The 18,789-nt window shown below is 53.5% G+C and overlaps 1 protein-coding gene across 1 annotated transcript; it reads right to left on the reverse strand.

Annotated features, from left to right (window-relative positions):
- Positions 1–498: 498 nt before the first annotated feature.
- APOD (apolipoprotein D) lies at positions 499–6,627 on the reverse strand. The gene is made up of 5 exons (XM_009966122.3): positions 6,503–6,627; positions 5,457–5,610; positions 5,038–5,159; positions 3,102–3,190; positions 499–1,643 (listed from the first exon to the last, which is right to left on the reverse strand). The coding sequence occupies exons 1-5, from the start codon at positions 6,583–6,585 to the stop codon at positions 1,408–1,410; spliced, it is 684 nt and encodes a 227-aa protein (XP_009964424.3). The 5' UTR covers positions 6,586–6,627; the 3' UTR covers positions 499–1,407.
- Positions 6,628–18,789: the final 12,162 nt, after the last annotated feature.

Here is an 18,789-nt window from a genome sequence, read left to right on the forward strand (position 1 = left end):
AACGGCTCCGGCACAGCAGCCGCCCCCCACCCCTGCCAGGACACCCCCCCCCCACAGCCGCCCACGACCCCACCGCACGGGTGAAACGCCGGCAAGGAAGCGCTTTGCTGCACTCCCACACTGGTCAGGGTCCCGCCAGAGTAAACGCAGAACATTCCCTGCACGTTTACGGTGCTCTAGGTCCACAGTGTTATTTCTTCATGCCAATAGAAGCGGCAGGAGATGGGGGGCCCTGCCGGACAAAGCCACGGCGTGGGCTTGCTGGCACGGCTCGGGCGACCGGGGGGGCTGCCGCATCCAATCCCAGGGAGCTGGGAAGCCCCCCACGCTCCCGGAGCAGACCACTTCACTTGAGGCACGGTTGCTCGCGCCGCATTGCGTTCCCGCTCTCACAGTGCCGTGGCCTCAGAGGAGGGGAAGCCCCTGCACGCCAAGCCCTCCCCGGCCTGCTCGGAAAGGTCCTGCAGCTGGGAAGCTACAAAAGCCCCGATACGGGTATTTTGATTTCATTTTTAATGAGTTGCATCAATGCTATTCAAGCAGAGTTGTCGCGGTGCCTGGTGAGCACCTGCCGGGGCAGATGCAGTGCCAGCGGGCACTCAGCGCGTAGAAAAGCATGGGTGGGATGTCAGGCAGAGCCTGCTGTCTCTTGGGGTTGGGAAGAAGCCTTGGGAGGAGAGGACAAGGGAACAGACCTGTCTTTCTCCGTCTGCTTACAGGTGCTCTCAGAGCTGACCCCTTAGGGATGCAGGACCAGCCTCACTTGAGGCAAGTCACATCCAGACACTGGGGCTGGAGCGCTGCTGAATTTCTGGACATTTTCAGACTTCTTAGATTTTAAATACAAAGTGCCAGATCTGACTTCTAGTGAGAAGGTCTGCTGACTTGGCAGTAACATACACCTACAGGCCTGCACCAGAAAACATTCAAGATCCCCAGTCCCCGTGTCTGGATGTTGCCACTGGGAAGGCAGTGCCCGAGGTGTAGCTTAGACACCGTAGACTCCTAGCAGGCCCAGAAGCATCAAGACAAAAATGGGAAACAAACCTGGGGGCACATGAGAAAAGGTTTTCCACGGGAACTAATACTTGCGTATCACATTTCATACCCTTTCCCATCCATGTACTGGAGGACTCACAGCAACAGCAGAGCTTCATGTCTGCACTTCAGGGTTTCTTTCCTTCACCCATTAGCTTTGATTCAGTCAGTTACTCTGCAAAAGTCAGTGCGAGATGAAAAAGCAGGCGAGAGCAATAGAGGGAATGACAGCAAGGAGCAACTCAGGTCAGACTACCATTAGCGAAAGGATTATTACATTTCGCTGTTACACAGAGAAATTCTAGTGGCTAATAAAGAAAGCAACAAAGTCCATCGCTGGTCTAGCGCTGTGTTACTGCGTTCCAGGAGTTACATCTCGGGAGGGCAGTTAAGTTGATCCGTGGGCACCATTTTGTCGGTGTCAATCTTGTAGGACTGGAGAACGCTCTTCAGGTGCTCCACGGTTTCTGGGTGCATCTCGGGAGCTCTTGATTTAATCCAGGCATAGTCAATGTGGAAGAGCCAGAGGATGTTGGTGCAGGAGTAAACCAGTGAGTAGTTTTCATAGTCGGTGGAGATGACCCAGTAAGGGGCAGAAGGCATGACTAGGAGAAGGAAGGGCACTGTGAACGCCATGAGTAACCGACTCTGGACTGCTCTGCAGCACTGGAGCCATGGCTCCTTTTGCTGCTCACGAACCACATAACTGTGGTCAGTGCAGGGAGCTATAATTTATAAAAGCCTATCAGGACTCCTTGTTCTCCCCAGAGGGACCTGAGAAAGTCACAAAGCCCTGACTAGGAAGATCTTGCTGGAAAGTTAACACTATGACCTGAACAGCTCAGCCGGGCCACCGACAGCCAGCCCAGCTGGTAGCCGTGTGAGGGTGCGTGCCGGCAGCAAGGAGCCCTAGGACTGGGATCTCACACCGGTGATCTGAGGGGCACAACCACCACCCCCTCTCCCCACCACCTACTGCCCCACTCAGCCAGCCGGAGCCTGAGTGGGGGGAATCAGCATGACTCTGCCGCCCCACCAGCTCCCGCCACATGGGCCAAATTCTGGTCTCCATCAGGCTGCTGTGCCCAAAGCATCTGCTCTGTGGAGGGACAGCCACTCCAGCTTCAAGCTGTCAGGCAGAAAGCAGAGGTGGGTCCAGCAGGCAGGCGTAAGTGCCCTGGGATTTACTTCTGACGCACTCAGGAATGCTGGGCGCTGCTCTGTGGGGCTCGCGCCCAGTGAGGACGAACTGGAGTTGCACATGCTGCAGGCAAAATGGCTGCAGGTGATGCCTTCACAGTGCATAGTTAAGTCTGGCTGTGCTCATAAACAATAATTGTCCTTTGCAAGTACCCCTGCTCCACCCATTTCTCCAAATAACTCATCTGTGTGAGTGCTATGAAACAGCCAGGGAAAAGGTGTAAAGGAGCAGAATAAAAAAGGAGCCAAGAGGAGACTTCTGCTCATTTTCCAAATGTTGCTAAGGTCAGAGGAAAGTGCTCTGCAACATGAATAAAATGCACTGCACCTCGGCTACATTGACAAGGGAAGAAACAGCAAACAAAACCACATTATTAACAGTTATTATATAAGCAGAGGCAGAGTGGGCTAGTAGCTCTATCGCTTTGTTCGGAAAACACAAGCCTACTCCCGGCCCTTGCAGCAGCTGTGGGGTTGCCTCCCCCACTTCTCCCCTGCTCCTTGTCCCCATCTGTGAAACAACCTGGAGGGACAGTAATGCTGCTGATCTTCCTTGCTTTGAGATCCATTGGTAAAGAGCACTCCAGCACTGCAGGGGCTGTCGCTGTAAATGATGTATAAATATCACTAAACCACTGCCTGCTGGTCACAGCACCTGCCCTAACCCTTTGCCATTGCCCTGTTGTGCTGCACTGGAGTCACCGGGGCAGCTTTGCCTCTTGCTTCGCTAGTTCTGCAGCCCTGCTGACTCGGCAGCGGTGCCGGCTTCGTGCAGGCGCTGCCCCCCTGCCCTCCTGCGCTGCGGAGGCCACTGGGCCCCAGGGAGCTGGAGGAGGCTGCGAGCCTCCCAGCCACACACTTACACCAGTTAAAGCGGACACCCAGCTTGGCCGGCTCCTTGACATCCATATGCATGATTTCTCCTTCGATTTCGTTGATTTTGCCATTGGAACTACGGGGAGAACAACAAGACGAGAAATAAAATCAGGTGAGTCTGAAATCACTTTTTTTTTTTTTTTTTTCTTTTTGCTTCCACTAAATCATCCCTCCTGACGCATCCACCTGCCAAGAGGTGGCTGAAACACGTACCAGCTAACCACAGCATCCCCAGAGGAACAGCTTGACCCTAGGGACGGTTTCAGCAGTGTCCAGGGCACACCAGATCCTGGGCCAGGCTCAGCGGGGCAAATGCTCTCCCAGGTTAAACCGCCCCAGCACCCCAGGGTGCCTCTCTCTCCAAATGCCCCTGCCAGCGGGGTGTGCTTCAGTGCCAGGGGGATGGTGACAGAGAAGAGGGAGAGCAAGATCCCTCTGCACAGGATGGGAGGATCCCAGCACCGATCTCAGATGTGCCAGAGAGCAGCTCAACTCCTGCTAGTTGTGGAAGGCATGTGTTCATGTCTGTTTAATCACCTGTGTTTTTTCCAGGTCACGGCACATTCGTCTGCACACAAATTACCTGTCCCTGCTTGGTGAGCCAGGGTTTGCTTTGCTGCTGGTTCAGAGCACTGCCCTGCTGGCAGCAAGCCCTATAACTTGGGCTGCCCATCTTATAATTTTTCCCCAGATGCCTCAACACCTGGACGCTGCCTGTGGGTCAGAAAAGTTTCATGCTTCCCTGTGAAACAGGAACACCCAAGGAGGCAGAAGCTAACGCTGCCAGCAGCAGAAGAGGTCGAGGGGTTGATGCTGGAGCCATGCACAGTGCACACTTGACTCAAAATATTCCTGACATTTCAGGGTCCTGAGCTGCTGAAGTGGTGACACCAACAGTCAGATTAATCTCCCGCAGATTAATGCAGGCACAAATAAATAGCCAGCTGTTTGCCAGGCGCTGCCCTAGCCGTGGAGCTGCAGAGACAGTGCTGCGTGGTCAGCGAGCGGCATGGACGCGGCTCTCTGCTGGACACAAGGGATGTGTTGCTGTGTTGTTGTTATTGTGAGCCAGAACAAAGTCCCCATGCCATGCCAGGGAGCGCAGGGGACAGCGCTGCGTTCGCCGCTCGCTCCCTCTCATTCATTCAGCCTCTCACAGCAGCACCCCACCAGCCGGGCTGGTGATGAAACAGATGAATTAATGTCTGCATCTGTCCATGCCAAAAGTCAGGAGGGCTCGGGATAATTGCAAACTATCAAGTATAATAAAGGGAACAATCGGGGCATTCACTTTGCTCACTGATTCAAACTGGCAACAATTGCCTATCCCCTTACACAGCAGTTACTACTAGTGCAATGTAAATGCTCCAGAAAAAGGCCGACAAATATTTGCTTAAGTAAAAATGATCCATGTGCTTCACCTTCCCTGCCCGTTTTCATCGGGTCTCTTTACTGGGGAGCAGAGAGGAGCACAGGGCCCAGGCACCTCTCAACATGCAGGGGCACAACATGGTGGCTGCTGTCCCATAACCAACCCCAGGACCCATCTCGGGCAGGACCCAGGGCATCTGGCTTCTCAGCTGTCACTGGGCATCACAAACCAGCCAGCGGGGAGACCCCGGCTATTTCATACTGGAGTCACCATGTGCATTTGATCTATTTTCTCACTACTCACCTTGGACAACAAGACAGAAGCCCAGTGAGCCCCAGGGAGGCACTGGCAGAAACCAGACCCATACCTTTGCCATAACCATAGCAAAGCCCATTATCCCAGCAGAGTTAGTACAACCACAGTGTGCCTCCCCCAGCAATGACAGACCCAAAACCAGACAATTTGCAGAAAAGTGACCGCCCAGGACAGCAAGAGAGGTGACAGGAGTGCCACTGCTGCAGCGAGGACATGGCCTGAGCGCAAACACTTACAGCAGCTCCTTGTTGATCACCTTGAACTTCCCATTCTCCTTCAACGAGTAATTTGCCTGGATGCAGCTTCCTTTCTCGAAACTTGACGGCAGCTTCTCTATCTCGTACCATTTCCCCAAATACTGATAGAAGAAAGCCCAGAGAGATGCTTTTAGCATGAGAGAGCTGAGACAGATCAGCCCGGCTCATTTGCCAGCATGGTTTTGCCTGCTGGGTTGGTTTGAGCATCCACCTCCGTGGCACAGGAGGCCGCGGGGGGGTTAGTGGGGCTGCAGACATGCACTGGCAGCGCCGGCACAAGGTGTCAAGACCAGACCTGCCAGCCCCCCCATGCACCCGGGCAGTTTTTGCCATCTGTCCCATGCCCCCTTAGCCTTAACTGGCTACCCAGTGTGAGATTTTTAGAAAGCTTTTTGCACCTTGTTGATATCGAAGTCTTCTTGGACTGGTGGATCTGGGCATGGTCCCATGTGAAACATCTGGCCTTTCCCAACGCCGAGGAGGCCAAGCAGGACCGAGAGCCGCACTGCTGTGCCCAGCATGGCTGCGCTGGGATGCAGGTGGGAAATGGACCTGGGGAAGAGGAAAATAGCTGAGCTGGGGCCTTCCTGGAGCAGAACTTTGTATGAAATACAGCAAGAAGGACAGAACATCTGCAGCAAGGAGAAAAGGATCATGAGAAGAGCACAAAGGCTCTGTGCCAAGTAAGTCCCCAGCCCAAAATGCCCAGCAGCTCTGCATCAATTCCCGGTGAGAGCACTTGTACCCATCACCCACACCTGACAGCTATCAAGATGCAGGGGTGATAAATGCCCAAGGACATGCAGGAGCATCATCATCTGTCCAAAGCTGAGGCATGGGGAAATGCAGAGATGTTTGCTATAAAATGCTGGAGGACCAGGAACATGCTGCAGACCTGGGGCAGAGCCAGGGCCCTGGGACGTGGAAGCCAAAAGTGTACAGGAGCCTGCGTGGGGAGAGGGACACCCCCACGTGTGCCAGGGCTGCCTGGCCCTGCAAGGCAGTGGGAGACCCAGCGCAGCTGCCTCCGGGAGGTCTTCATGTGCCGGGAGGTACATAGCACTGCAGGCTGGGGAAGTTGGTCAAGACTCAAATCAACATCAAATAAAACATGAACTGACCCCCGAAAGCATGCTGCAAGGAGGGAAGGGACACGTTTTCCTGCAGAGCAGAGGCGGGAGCTGTGCTGCTCACCCCCAAGCAGCCCCTGGAGCCAGGATGCTGCCCACATATTTTGGGCTCTGCTTCGGGCAGGTTGGCACCTACAGATCCTGCAGCACGGGGCTGCTCTGCTTCCCTGGCCAGAAACTCCTCCACAGGAACAACGGTAGCATTTTCCCCAAGTTTAAAAGAAAAGCCCAGTCTGCCTCCAGCTGCAGGGCATGGCCCCCACTGCGGACACAAACACAGTTCCCATTTTGAATCGCTTAATTCAGGAACATACCTTGGCTGACGAGGCGTTGGGATGCTCTGCAGAGGACCAGGGCTGCAAGGAACAGCTCTGTGGTGAGCGCTCTGCCTCATCATTTTATAAGCGTGCTGGGATCATCATTATTCAGCACTAGCACAAGCCACTCCCTGGTCCTCGATGTGTTTTGTTTTTTTGGTAGGTCAGTCAGCTGCCTTAGATCTGCAGCTGGTATGAAGCTGGAGATGGGCTGCAACTTGGCTGCTCACCCAGGCAAACAAAGTCACCCCACGTGTCTGGGTATCGCCCCGCAGCTGCAGAGCTCGCTGCCGTTGGGCTGCTCACGAGAGCCTCAGACCTGGGTGCAAGCGGCAGGGGAAGGGGAGACATCCCACAGCCTTTGAGAGGGGCTGGGGACAGCCGTGGTTCCCATCCTGCTCCCTCTGGCCCAGCAGCAGCCATCGCCGTGCTCCCGGGGGGGATGTGCAACCCCCTCTGCCAGGGGCCACTGCAACGTCCTCGTCCCTATCTCAGTCACTTGCAGGAGTACAGGGGGAGGGATTAAGTAGCAGGAGGCATCACAGGCTCATCTGGGGAGCTGCAAGACTTCTCAGCAATTTTTCCTCTAGATCGTTAAATCTCACTGCAAGGAAGGATGCTGGTGCAATTAGCTCTGTGCTGACCTGGCAGTTTTTCCAACAGGTGCCCAGCAAATGACTTTGACAGCAGCGCAGCCATCTGTGAAAGCAGCCGGTCCCGAGAGTTATGCAAGGAAGGTTGAGTAACAGACAGGATGCTGCTTTCTGTGTTTAATTAAATTTTCTTTTAATCTAATCTCTGTTGAGACTTTCTCTCTAGGTGTGTTTTTACATGCTGCGCTGTGTGCCTTACTCACAGATGCACACACACACTTCTGAGACCCTGGCTGCCCCAGTGCCACCCCCAAAACCACAAGTAGCTCAGTCCTGTCCCTTACTGAGGCTGTGCTGCTGAGCTGTGCCCTGGAACACAGCCACAGCCGAGGTGCTCCCAGGTCCTCGATGGCCATCGTGGCTGAGCACGGCTCAGCCAGCACAGACCCAGCAGTGCCGGCCGGGGGTGAAGAGCTCAGCCAGCCCTGCCAGCAACACTTGGCATGGGGCAGGGGAGCAGGCAGAGGCTCTCTCTGCCTGCACACCACTCCCGCAGCGGTTTGGCAGCCACTGTATGCGTGTCCCTGCTGGGGTTGCTCATGCTGCCCATGTCAGAGGTGCCCTGCAAGCCCCACCTTCATCTGCACCTCTTGTGATATGGACAGGTATCACAATCAGAAATCAGAAAGACCGTGGACAGACGCCCTGACCCAAACAATACAAGCACTGCCATGGCGTAGTGCACTGCAGGGTTGAGATCCAACCCCCACAGCAGATCAGCAGGCTCAGTTTTTCTCCTGAGCTTGGCTGCCTGCATCCTGCAGAGCAACCAGAGGAGAAAGCACGGCAGAACAGCCGGCCTTGGTCACAGCAGAGCATTTGCCCTGTGTGTGTGAGGACAAGCACGTGGAGGTGCGTCTGTGTGCATATCTGCACCTGCACACGGAGCACTCTCCTGCGGGATGGAGCGAGGACTCCGTGGCTGTGGTGGCAGCATTTTGCCCTTGGATGGAGCCATTCTGAGGAAGCCCCTCACCCTGCTGTAGCAGGAGAGGCTCATGCTCGCTATGGCCTCTGGGCACTGCTCAGCACCCAAGGGCTGCCCTGCAGTGCCAGCCCTGCTGGAGATGTGCCCCAGTGGCTGGGCACTGCAGTTGTGGCTCCCGGCACCCTGCAGCCGAAGCCACACTGGAGCAGCGAGGCATTCACCCAGCCTTGCTCCATGAAACCTGCTGCAGCAGTGTGCAAGCACCTGGGACGTGGCCAGGAGACGATGAGAAGCCACGAGCCACCAAGAGCTGACACTCCTAGAGTCCCAGTGAGAACAGGGATGACATGTGGGATGGGTTTTGCTGTAGCCATCAGCTCCCTTGCAGCCAGCACCAACTGCAGTGGAATCAAACCTGTGTCTTGGTAGGAGACACATGGGTCCCAACCCCAGCCAAAGGCAGCACCTTCAGAAGCTCAGGGGCTGCAGTGCGTGGGGTCTCCCCACTCCTCTGCTGGCTGTTGCCAGCCAAGGGGCACCCCACGGGTGCCGAGGCGCTGCACGCCTCGAAGCACAGATGATGAGAGCTGACAGCTGAGCTCGCTGCTGGGACCTGTCTCCATGCAAGCGCCGGCTGCGCCTTCCCCAGGGGCACATTTCTGGGCTCTGCCTGACCAGGGCGGAAAGCACCCAGGTATCTGCTGCTCCCGTGCTGGGATGGAGCAGGCTCAGGCTTCTGCAGCTGAGTCCCTGCTCAGGGCCACCAGGCCAGGACGTGTTCAGTGGCCAACCCACCTGCAGCACCACCAGAACCCTCCTGTAACCGCACCCCCAGCACCCACCGGCACCGCTCGCCTGCACACACCAGGGCCCTGCTTCATGTCCTGCCTGTCCTTAGCCCGGAGCAGGACTCTGCTCCTGAGCACAGCCACCTTCAGTGCACACCAGAGCAGGGGTTTCGGGGTGTGTGGGGGGGGGTGTGGGGGGGGAAGCAAAACCTTTTAATTGCACCTAATTGTGGGGTGGGGAGAAGTCATCTCCATCTGGCAAGCAGTTTGTACCCTGGAGCAGAGGAGGGGAGGCACTTCAAAGGGCAGGAAGCTGGAGGGGGGGGGGAAGGACAGGATGGAGGAGAGCTGGAGGGAAACCAGGGCAAAGGCGGGGGGGGGGGCACCAAACACGCTCTCTGAACGCTTCATGCAAGAATGAAGCCTCCCTCACATTTCTGGGTGATGAGGCGGCTGCAAGGCCGGCGTACAGGGTGCGTGCACAGCACATGGAGGGTGCAGGGGTTGGAGGCCGAGGGCGGTGGGGGTGGGCAGGAGAGGAGCCCTGCGTGCGGTTCTCATGTGGGGCGTGCGTGGGGCGTGCGTGGGGCGTGCGTGGGGCGAGGCGGCGCTGGGTGCATGCTGGGCATGGGGTAAGGCAGCACTGCCTGCGGGGGAAACATGTGGATGGGCTACACTGGCCGGGGTTTTCTTGGGTTACTCAGTTGTCCACTTCAGAGACAAGGCTCAGCAGGCATTGGCACTGACTGCTGCCAGCAAAGAAAACCCTCTTGTTAGAGTAATCTGGAGCTGCAGATAAAATCCAGCCAGCTGAGGGCTGGGGCAGGGCCGTGCCACGCCACCCATGAAGTTCTACCTGCAGCCAACCTGGCTTAGTGCAGAAGTGAGCTTGTCCCATTGCACACCCCAGGCCACCCTGAAATCGGCTCCTGGCTGAAAGCTTTAGCCGGCCAGGCCTGGTGGGGACCTGGCTCCCCAGGGAAAGGCTGCCTTACCACGCCGTGTCCCCAGCTGGGATTTCAGCAGCTGCAGAGAACCCCCCCAGCACCTTTCCATCTGCCACGGGATGGGCGAGCGGCCGGAGTGACATCGTCCTCTCAACCCTGTGATGAGATCCTCAACATTGCTTAGGAGAGCCGAGAAGCTGCCCAAGCTCTCACCAGCAGGAAAAGCCTCCAGAGGAGGCACTGCAGGGACCAGAAGTTCTGGGCATACCCTTTGCTTGTGGGACACCACCAGCTCCAGCCCTGAGAGTCAGCAGCCCCGTGCTCCGTGCCTGTCCCCATGAGGAAGCTTCCATCTCCAGATGATGTGTGAGCAAGCCAAACGCACAGGGCCTGGAGAGCTGCCACAGCCATGGCTATTTTGCACCATTTTACATGAACAGGTCTTGTCTTCAGGCCTGCTGCCTTTGAAAGCCCGGTACTAGAGCCTCTGTGCAGGACCTGCAGTGTCCGGGCACCATATTCTGGGACCTCGAATATCCTGGGAGCCCTGAGACTCACCATGGAGGTGCCTTTGTTTCCATGGACAGCTCTTACTGCCTCAGGAGGTGCCTTCTCTCCTTCCTGTCTTTTCTCCTGCAAGTTTATTTTTGTTGTTTTTCTTCCTCCTCTAAAGGAAATGGGGCTTTGGGCTGGCCAGACAGGTTGCCACATGAATATAGAAACAAAAATGAACTTGCAGGAGACAAGACAGAGAAAGGGAAGGCAGGTGGGAATTTTCCTGTTTCTAGGAGTGGCAAGAAAGTGCTTTGAAATCTGTTCATGCAAAATGGTGTAAAATTTCAAATTACAGTTATGACACCAAAGGAGGTAAACAGACTCTAGAAGCTTGAAATGGCCTCTGGGATATGGGAACTCGGTCCAAGGCAAACGCACGAAAGATGTTGTGATTCATGTATATACAATTAGTGAGTAACTCTCCACCCTGGAAATTATCCAATTATGTATTCAAAACACAAGAAACCAGAGAGAGATTTAAGAAGTTGAAAAACTAAAAAAGATATTATTAATTATTATTGTTGTTATTATTATTATTATTAGGACAAACCCTGTCATGCAGGACTAGCAGCAATTCTGGCTGGGCTCTGAGGAAGGTTCCCCAACCTGTTTGGTGTTGCTGCCAAAGTCCGAGTCCCTGGAGAGAGGAGGCAGAAGGATCCCTACTTTTCTGAAAGTGAAAGAACAAAAACAGAGCACAGAAAAACAAGGACCAAGAGGTACAAAAGAGACAGTAGGAATGTCTCTTCAGACAGAACTACATTGCAGAGCTGGACTGGTGGCAAAGCTTTGGCCTGGCAGCATCCCACCCCTGTGGGTGCATTCACCATAAGAAACAGAGTTTAAGCAGTGCACTTAATCCTGGCTTTTCACTATGTTCCAGGAATGCCCTGCACCAGGATCAGCCTTATGCTGCTAAATAAGGTAAACAATTTTTTGTTGCTGCATTTTGCTGCCGATGTTATCAGAGCATCTTCAGCCAGATTCTGTTCTCATCGAGAGGCGCGAGGCAGCGCAGAGCACGAGGGGGCAGAGCAGGACTTCTCCAGTGGATGTGGGAGCAGGTCCCGCAGTCTGACACCAGACTCCAGTGGGCCCCTGCCTGTGAATGCCTGCTCGGATTTAAGTGCCACGGGCGCAGCGGGGCCCTGGCTGCCCCGGCTCGGCTCGGCTCGGCTCGGGGTGATGCTCCCACTCGCATGGGTGCGCCTGCACCCCGCCAAGCCCAAACAGGCACCCCGGTGCTTGCTGCCATGCTCTGCATCCCACTTCTCAGAGGAGAGCTCCCACGTTCCCCCATAGAATCGTGATGCTTTTTTCTGGACTCCTTAAGCAGCCCCCAGCATACTGAAATATATTTTAAATGCTTTTAAAAATGTTATTAAAAATACTTAGAGAGCACCTTCTGCAAAGGGACTTTCTGTTCTCCTGGAGGAGGCACAGTAATCTGTTCACAGCATTGCCAGCTCTGTCCAAGAGATGCCCAAGTAAGGCTATTTAAAGCCCACAGCCCTATTTTCTGCAGCTAAACCATATTTCAGCACCTTAGCTCAGAAATGCATTAATGCAGTTACACAATTATATTTTCTATGACCTATATACAACCTACATCTTCCTCACGACATAGATTTATAATGTGTGGGTATCCACAGCTCCGCTCACGGAAAGAGAGAACAGACTCTATTGCATGAAGAAATGCAATTAAGAAAACTGCAGATTATGCTGTCCTGCCAGCCAAGCAGGGAGCCCTTCAGCAGGGACTGCTGTGGGAGCACTTTGGATCGGGCTTCAAGTCAGGCATCAGCTACCAGGAGCACAGGAATCACGCACGGAGTTTGGGGGTGGCCTCCGACCCTCTGATATCCCCCGTTCCTACACTGTAAGGCTGTTTTATATATGTACTAGGAAGATCCAAGGGCAGCGCTTTGGCCCTGATGGACTTCTCCACTGGCTAGCACAGCATTTCCAACCCCTGTCTCTGAGCCCACCAATCTCTCACCACAGGTCAGAGGAGAATTTTAAGAATCCTCTTTCTGAAAGAGCAAGTCGCATCCCTCTGCACAGGCTGCAGAGCACAAAGACACTGGCATATGTGTTTGGCTTTGCCTGTGAATAGCTGCACTGAGGCTATCGAGCCCAAGCACACATGCCTTGTGTTGAAACACAGGCCTAAGTGTTTGCTAGACTGAAGTTTATGTTATACAGAAAATAAATAATATAAATTCAGTGGTCAGTGTTCTGACTTTGATCCAACACATAGTTACAGTCTGAAACAGCACAGAGATACATTCATAGTGAGTTTCATTCAAACGGTTGGGAGATTTTAGGAATGATTAGTTTAGACAGTGTCAAAAATGCTTTTATCTATGCTGCACCCCAGGGATACTAGCCAGGCATGTATTTCAGTGTAAAGAGACCTGGGGTGAGGCAACTGACGCATTATCCAATTATCTTGCATTTTTATGACAACAGATGTCATTCCTTGAATTCCCAGACATAATTATTCTTGCAAAATGGTTGTTAGCCATGGGATAGAGCAAAAGTTTCTCACGCCAGGACAGATGCCCAGGAGTGTAGGAACTTCCTTGGGATGCAATGGACCAACCTGGGACTGATTTTGAGCGTGTAAGTGCCCGCGAGCAGACAGAGCTGGAAGCTGGCTCCTGGCCTGGGCCTGCGGGCAGGGAGAGCTGCCTGAGCCAGGAGCCAGGCCCGGCTGTGCCCGGGGCCATGCGGGTCCCCCAGCGAGCTGGGGGCTTCCTGCTGCTCTTGGTGCTGCTGGTGGGCAGGGGCCACCTGGTGTGGTGTCCCCAAAGCTTGAGGGAACCAGGCAGCTCACGCATGGATCGGGGGTGGAAAAGTTCCGGTGGTGCAAAAAGGAGGTCTGGATGTGCTTTGGGGGATACAGAGTCTTAGGGACTCGTTTGTCAATAGAGGCATGCAGCAAAGGAGTGTGTGCAGGGAGGGGATGAGGTTGGGACTTAGTGTGAGAGCTGACTGTATGCAGAGAAGGCGGGGAGGAGAGGTGCTATTGCCACCTCAAAGCCTTTCCCGAGTCCCCAGGCAGATTTTCTGTGGGCATGTTCCCATTATCAAAGTATATTGGCTGTATTAGAGCACTTGATCCCCATCTTCTCCAGAGGGCTGCCAGGGTAAGTACTTGTGCAAGCGTTCATGCAGTGCTTTCTATAGGAAAAGAAGCCATACAGCAGACACCCACTGGATGCAAGGACTGCCAGGGCCCTCCCTGCAGCAGGTGATGGAGCTGTGGTGCTGTATGGGGTGTTTCCTCTCCAGCGGGCTCCCTCGTTAGTCACACTTCCCGGAGCAACCCTTGCATCTCATTAGCGTTGGAAAGGGAAGGTGCTTTCCTGTGCTCTGAACGCTTCAACACCCCTGCGCAGGCACACACGAGGAAGGAGACACAAGGACACGGTGCTGGCAGCCTGCTGACTGATTGTCACAGTAATCCTGGTTAAAGTCCCACCAGGAAAATGACTTCTCCTACAGCACTTGACCCCACAAGGTGACGGGCACCACCAGCACCCTTGGGAGCACAATGGCTCTGGCAGAAAGGCCCTGGAGTTACACAGTAAAAGATGATATAGAGCTTTCCCCCAAGCTGCAGTTCAAGGTCCCGGGGCAAGGTGCCTGTGGGGTGATGTTTAACCTTGGTGCACATTTAAAAGCAGCACAACAGTGTTAATGTCTGCCCTCAACCTTCAGAACCTCCTCCCTGAAGCTATAAAAGTTCAGAGGACTTTATAAGCCACTTGGAGCAGCTTTCACACAGAAGACTGGAGGTGCCACATGCATTATTCTGCCACGAAAAGTAATTCAGACCTATGGAAAGGGGGATAACACCTGTTCTGGCATCAGTTATCACAACAAAATGAGTCAAGCATCACTGCATTGCAATGTATTGTACACTTCTTGGTTTTCTGCTTTCCAGGCTGGGCAGGGTAGTGGCAAAGGTGGCTGGATGGTAAGGGAGCTGGGTGCAGGCAGAGTGATTTGTTCAGGACATTTAGTGAGCCGGTGGCAGTGCCAGGACCAGAAGTGCTGGATCTCAGTCCTAGGCAGATGCCTTTCCATTATACCATTAAAACAGATTAGCTCTTACCTGGTTACTCTCTACAATCACGGCAGAAATTCTTTCTTTCATTTTACCTGTTTCTACTTTTATTGATGTCTTGGCAAACACAGAGAAGGAAGATCTGCTAGAGTTTCAGGTGACCAGAGCTGCTCTGGCTGTGTGCTGGAGCTGGAAAAGACTGGGAAACTTCACTGCTCCTGACATCATCATCTGTCGGGTCCTGCACGAGAAAGAGCTTTCACACAAGGGGCCGTGCTCAGGGGGTGAACAACCTGTGTCACGCTGGCTAGGAGCAGGCAGGCACAGGGGAAGGCAAGAGTGAGGAACTGGTAGGCAGACCACATGCTACTATGTGCTCTTCAAACCAAACCCATAAAACTTAAGGTATTGGGGCCGATTTCATGATGCAAGGGCTATGAAACTGCAAAACTGGCAATGGCATAGCAGTACTATTGAGTTTTAGAAACCCTCACTGTTAACAATACAGATATTTTTCAAAAAAAGCCAGAAAATGTCAGACTCTCTCCATGTCGATACCTTGGGGCTCAAAGCTGACTGGTAGTGGGGGTTCCTTCATTAGGCATAACCTGATAACATGCTTTATCAGAAGAGACCAGAAAAATGTCTCCCTGACCGTACCTATGGGACCAAAACACAAACAGCTTCTCTGTTGAGGGTGGAGGAAAGTAATACTGCACATCCACAGGGAAGGGGGGTGGGCAGAGACCCACTCCATTAGTGCTCTGTTGGCAGACAGTGCTGTGAGGCAAACCACCCTCGGGGAACCAAATTAAATCGCCCTGAGGGAAGCGAATTACTGCACGGTTCACTGCCCCATGTGCATACCTGCCCCTGAACCCCGACTCAGCTGAGCGCCGTGCCTGGAGCTGCCTTCGGGCAGCGCGCCGATGCAGCCGGCCAGCCCGGCTGCCCACGCACCCGCAGCAGCAGACGGGCCACGGCCCAGCTCGGCAGGCCCACGCACGGCTCCCCCCGCGTCCCGCCGAGCGCTCCCAGGGGCCGCTTCACTATCAAGACACCGCTAGAGAAGGCGCTGCGTGCTGCAGACCGGCGCACGCGGTTGCTTTGTGCCTGCTGATAAGCTTCTGTCAGGGCAAAAGTATTATTTCACTGTTTTGAGGTGAAGACACGGGTCTGCTCGCTTCCTCAAAGAGTGCCAGGGGAGAGGATGATATGGCTGTATTGGTAGCATCCCTGTGGCCCTTCCAGCACTGCTGAGAATGAATTAACTGTATCTGGCTTCAGGCCAGGCCCCGGAGGTGGAGCTGGCTCTCCTGCAAATTCTTGTGCTATTTGTAGCATCTCTCCAATCCCCAGGGCTCAGGCTGCTGGCTGAGAAACCTGCTGGTATCGGTTTTGCTTTGTTTCTAAGACATTTCTCAGCATTGTGGTTGCACAAGCAGCTGAAAATTCATGTTTCAAAACCCCAGCCAGAAGGACAGGTGCTGCCATTGCTATTTACACAGCACCATCACATTCGGGGCTGGGGGTGTCTCCTAGCAAGAAAGATAAACCCATCCTGGATTTCCTAGGTCTTAAAGTTTCTAAAACACCAAGACTCCTATTTCAGGGTGCACTGGGTGGCACTGTTGCAGAGCTGGGTGCCGAGGAGCAGAGCTCCCTGCAGAAGCAGCAAGCCTGCGAAGGCGTCCTGCTCCCACCCGCTGCCCTGGCTGCCCCCGAGCGCCTGGGCTGGCCTCTCTCTGGGCAAGGCAGGACCTCAGCGGCTTCTCTCACCTGTTGTGGCTGTTGTAGGGGTCTTTAGCACAGCCTCCTAATCTTCATTTGACATGTTTAACACTTAATTTTTTCCAACTGATAGTGCTGATGTTTCTTTTTTTTTTTTTTTTTTTTTCCCCTCAAGGAAGACAAGGAGCCCCAGGAGGCACAGCCCACCCAAGAGGGACCATATCCCCACACAGAGACCTTTTGGAGCTGGGAAAGCACCACCAGGGAAGCAGAAGTAAGGCCCCAACCTGCTGCAGATGAGAGCTGCCCTGGATAATCTTCTGTTCTCAGGGCCATTGCTGTGTGTGAAAGCATTGCCATCCCTGCCCTCCTTTTCACAACATTTCTGGCAGTGGGCAGTTCCTCAGCTGAAGGTTCAAGGCCAGACATGAAAGAAGTGCTTCTCAAATCCTAAACTTTCCCTGAACACCTATCGACTCCATCCCAGGTGTCAAATCAGACATACACACAGGTTATATAGCAGATGGTGCCAACACACCACAATTCAGTCACAGGCATCACCTGGCCAGAAACAGGAGTGCCCGTTACCTCGGGCCAGCTGGGCAGAGGAGCACAGGTGCTTTGCTAACACTCTGGCAGCCCTTGTGTGTTGTTTTTTTTTTTTTTTTGCCAGTGCAGCTGCTGCTTTTTGCACAGCACCTAGAGGACCACCCCTTGGGAGGAAAGCAGCACATGGAAGTATCCTGATGGTCAACATTATCTAAGAGAAATCACATCCCACTGCCAACAAACATTCCTCCAAATTCTGGGTCTTGCCCATCAGCCCAGCAGTGTCAACCATAGCTCCAAGTAACACTACACAGCTTGCATTTGGTACAGCACACCTCCTGGCCAGCTCTGCAACTGAGATCTTCAGACACCTCAGAACAGCAAACCTAGGACACCAGCCACTCATGACAGTGGTAAAGGCTTTTGAAGCCCAGAGAAAGAAGCATACATTCCAGTCCTTGGTGTAGCTCATTGTGGAGACAAACACATACGGGACTATCAGTGAGGGATCTTCATAGCAACTTGCTGCTTCAGGCAGAGGTGAGGAATGAACCACTTCCTCTGCAGCTCTTGCCACTCAGAAGGGACTTGTGGTTTCTCTTGGCTTTTAGAGATGATCTTTATTCACTTCACCTGCAATAAACTTTTTGTCTTCTAAATTCTCCCTTTGCTGCTAGTGGAGGTTTCATGTTGGGGCTAAACCAGGAACCACAGGTGCCATGAGGTCTGGGACACACACTGGGACTTGCCACTGGTTTGAGACTTGTTTTTTGGTCAAGACAGAAAGAACCTGAAGTAATCTGGAACATCCAGACTCACAGTGCTTCTTTGGGAGACCCCAGGAGGCCCCTTGCTGTGTTAAGCTGAACCAGAGCAAACATGACATGCAGAAGATCACCTCTTGGTTCCCAGTGTCATTACAGAGAACCATGCTGATCTGAAAACAGACACTTTACAAAGGCTATAAGGGGTGCACCAAGGAGCTGTACCACCGCTGCCTCCCAACGCATTGTGAGAAACATGCAGAAAAAGGTAGGACACTGCCACAGCCTCAGCAGCTGGCCCTTGGAAAAAAAAAAAAAAAAAAAAGCCACAGGCATCTTTGGCAGCCTGACTCCTCATAGGATACCACAGCAGCAATGAGCATGGACTTCCAGGGGATTTCACTGACCTTCCTTCTGTCTGCTCTGTCCTCCGGCTTTGAAGGTCACTGTCAAATGGAATTGAGATTTCTTCTCTCTGTTACGATCAAGACAACAATCTCAATGCCTGCATTAATGCAACACTACAGTGCAAAACAAGGGTCTGTCTGCCTCAGGGAATGGATTTCAGAACCAAGTTTTCACTGGACACTGAACAGCTGTGTTGGAAGCTCAAGATGGGAAGGGACCTGCTCGGTCATCTTGGCTTTGCTCCACTGGCTCAGCGTTCACATGATCATCTGCACTGTATTGAAACACTTGATACTTGCTCTTCCCATGCCAGCACTCTGCTCCTCTCACCCCCAGACATCCACCCAGAGCTCCCCCACCCAGGCAGAAACCAGATCAGGCACAGGCAGCTCACCTGAGCACTTCTCACAGGGCAGAGGAAGGGACTGGGGCTCATAAGCTGTGAAATCCTAACCCTGACTCGGCCATGAGGTCCTAGCATGGCCTCAGATGCTTCCTGGCTTGCAAGTCTCTGTCCTTGTCTGTAAGAAGAGCTAATCCTTATTATCAGGCAGCTGTAGCATTTGGGTTAGTTAAATGCAGAGTGCTGAGGCAATGAATAATGCTCAGCACCACTCTCTTAACGTTGTCATTTAGGGGAATCCACATAAAATAGAAACACTGATGGCACGTGTGTTTGCAGAGAGGCCTCTCTATTTGCCTTCTGCTGATGAAATGGGTCATGGTGCCCATTCTGCTCCATGCAGTTCTCACTGAACCTCCACAGTACCACTACCTGCTGACTCACTGTCACCTCCTTAATTACTGAGCCCAATTAAATCCTGACCTCAGATTCCAAGCAGGTGGGAACACCAGTGTAGAAATGAGCACTGGAGACACAGGCATG

The sequence above is a fragment of the Tyto alba genome, unplaced genomic scaffold (assembly GCF_018691265.1).
Source record: "Tyto alba isolate M040663 unplaced genomic scaffold, T.alba_DEE_v4.0 Super-Scaffold_10, whole genome shotgun sequence".
In the NCBI taxonomy this organism is placed as follows: domain Eukaryota; kingdom Metazoa; phylum Chordata; class Aves; order Strigiformes; family Tytonidae; genus Tyto; species Tyto alba.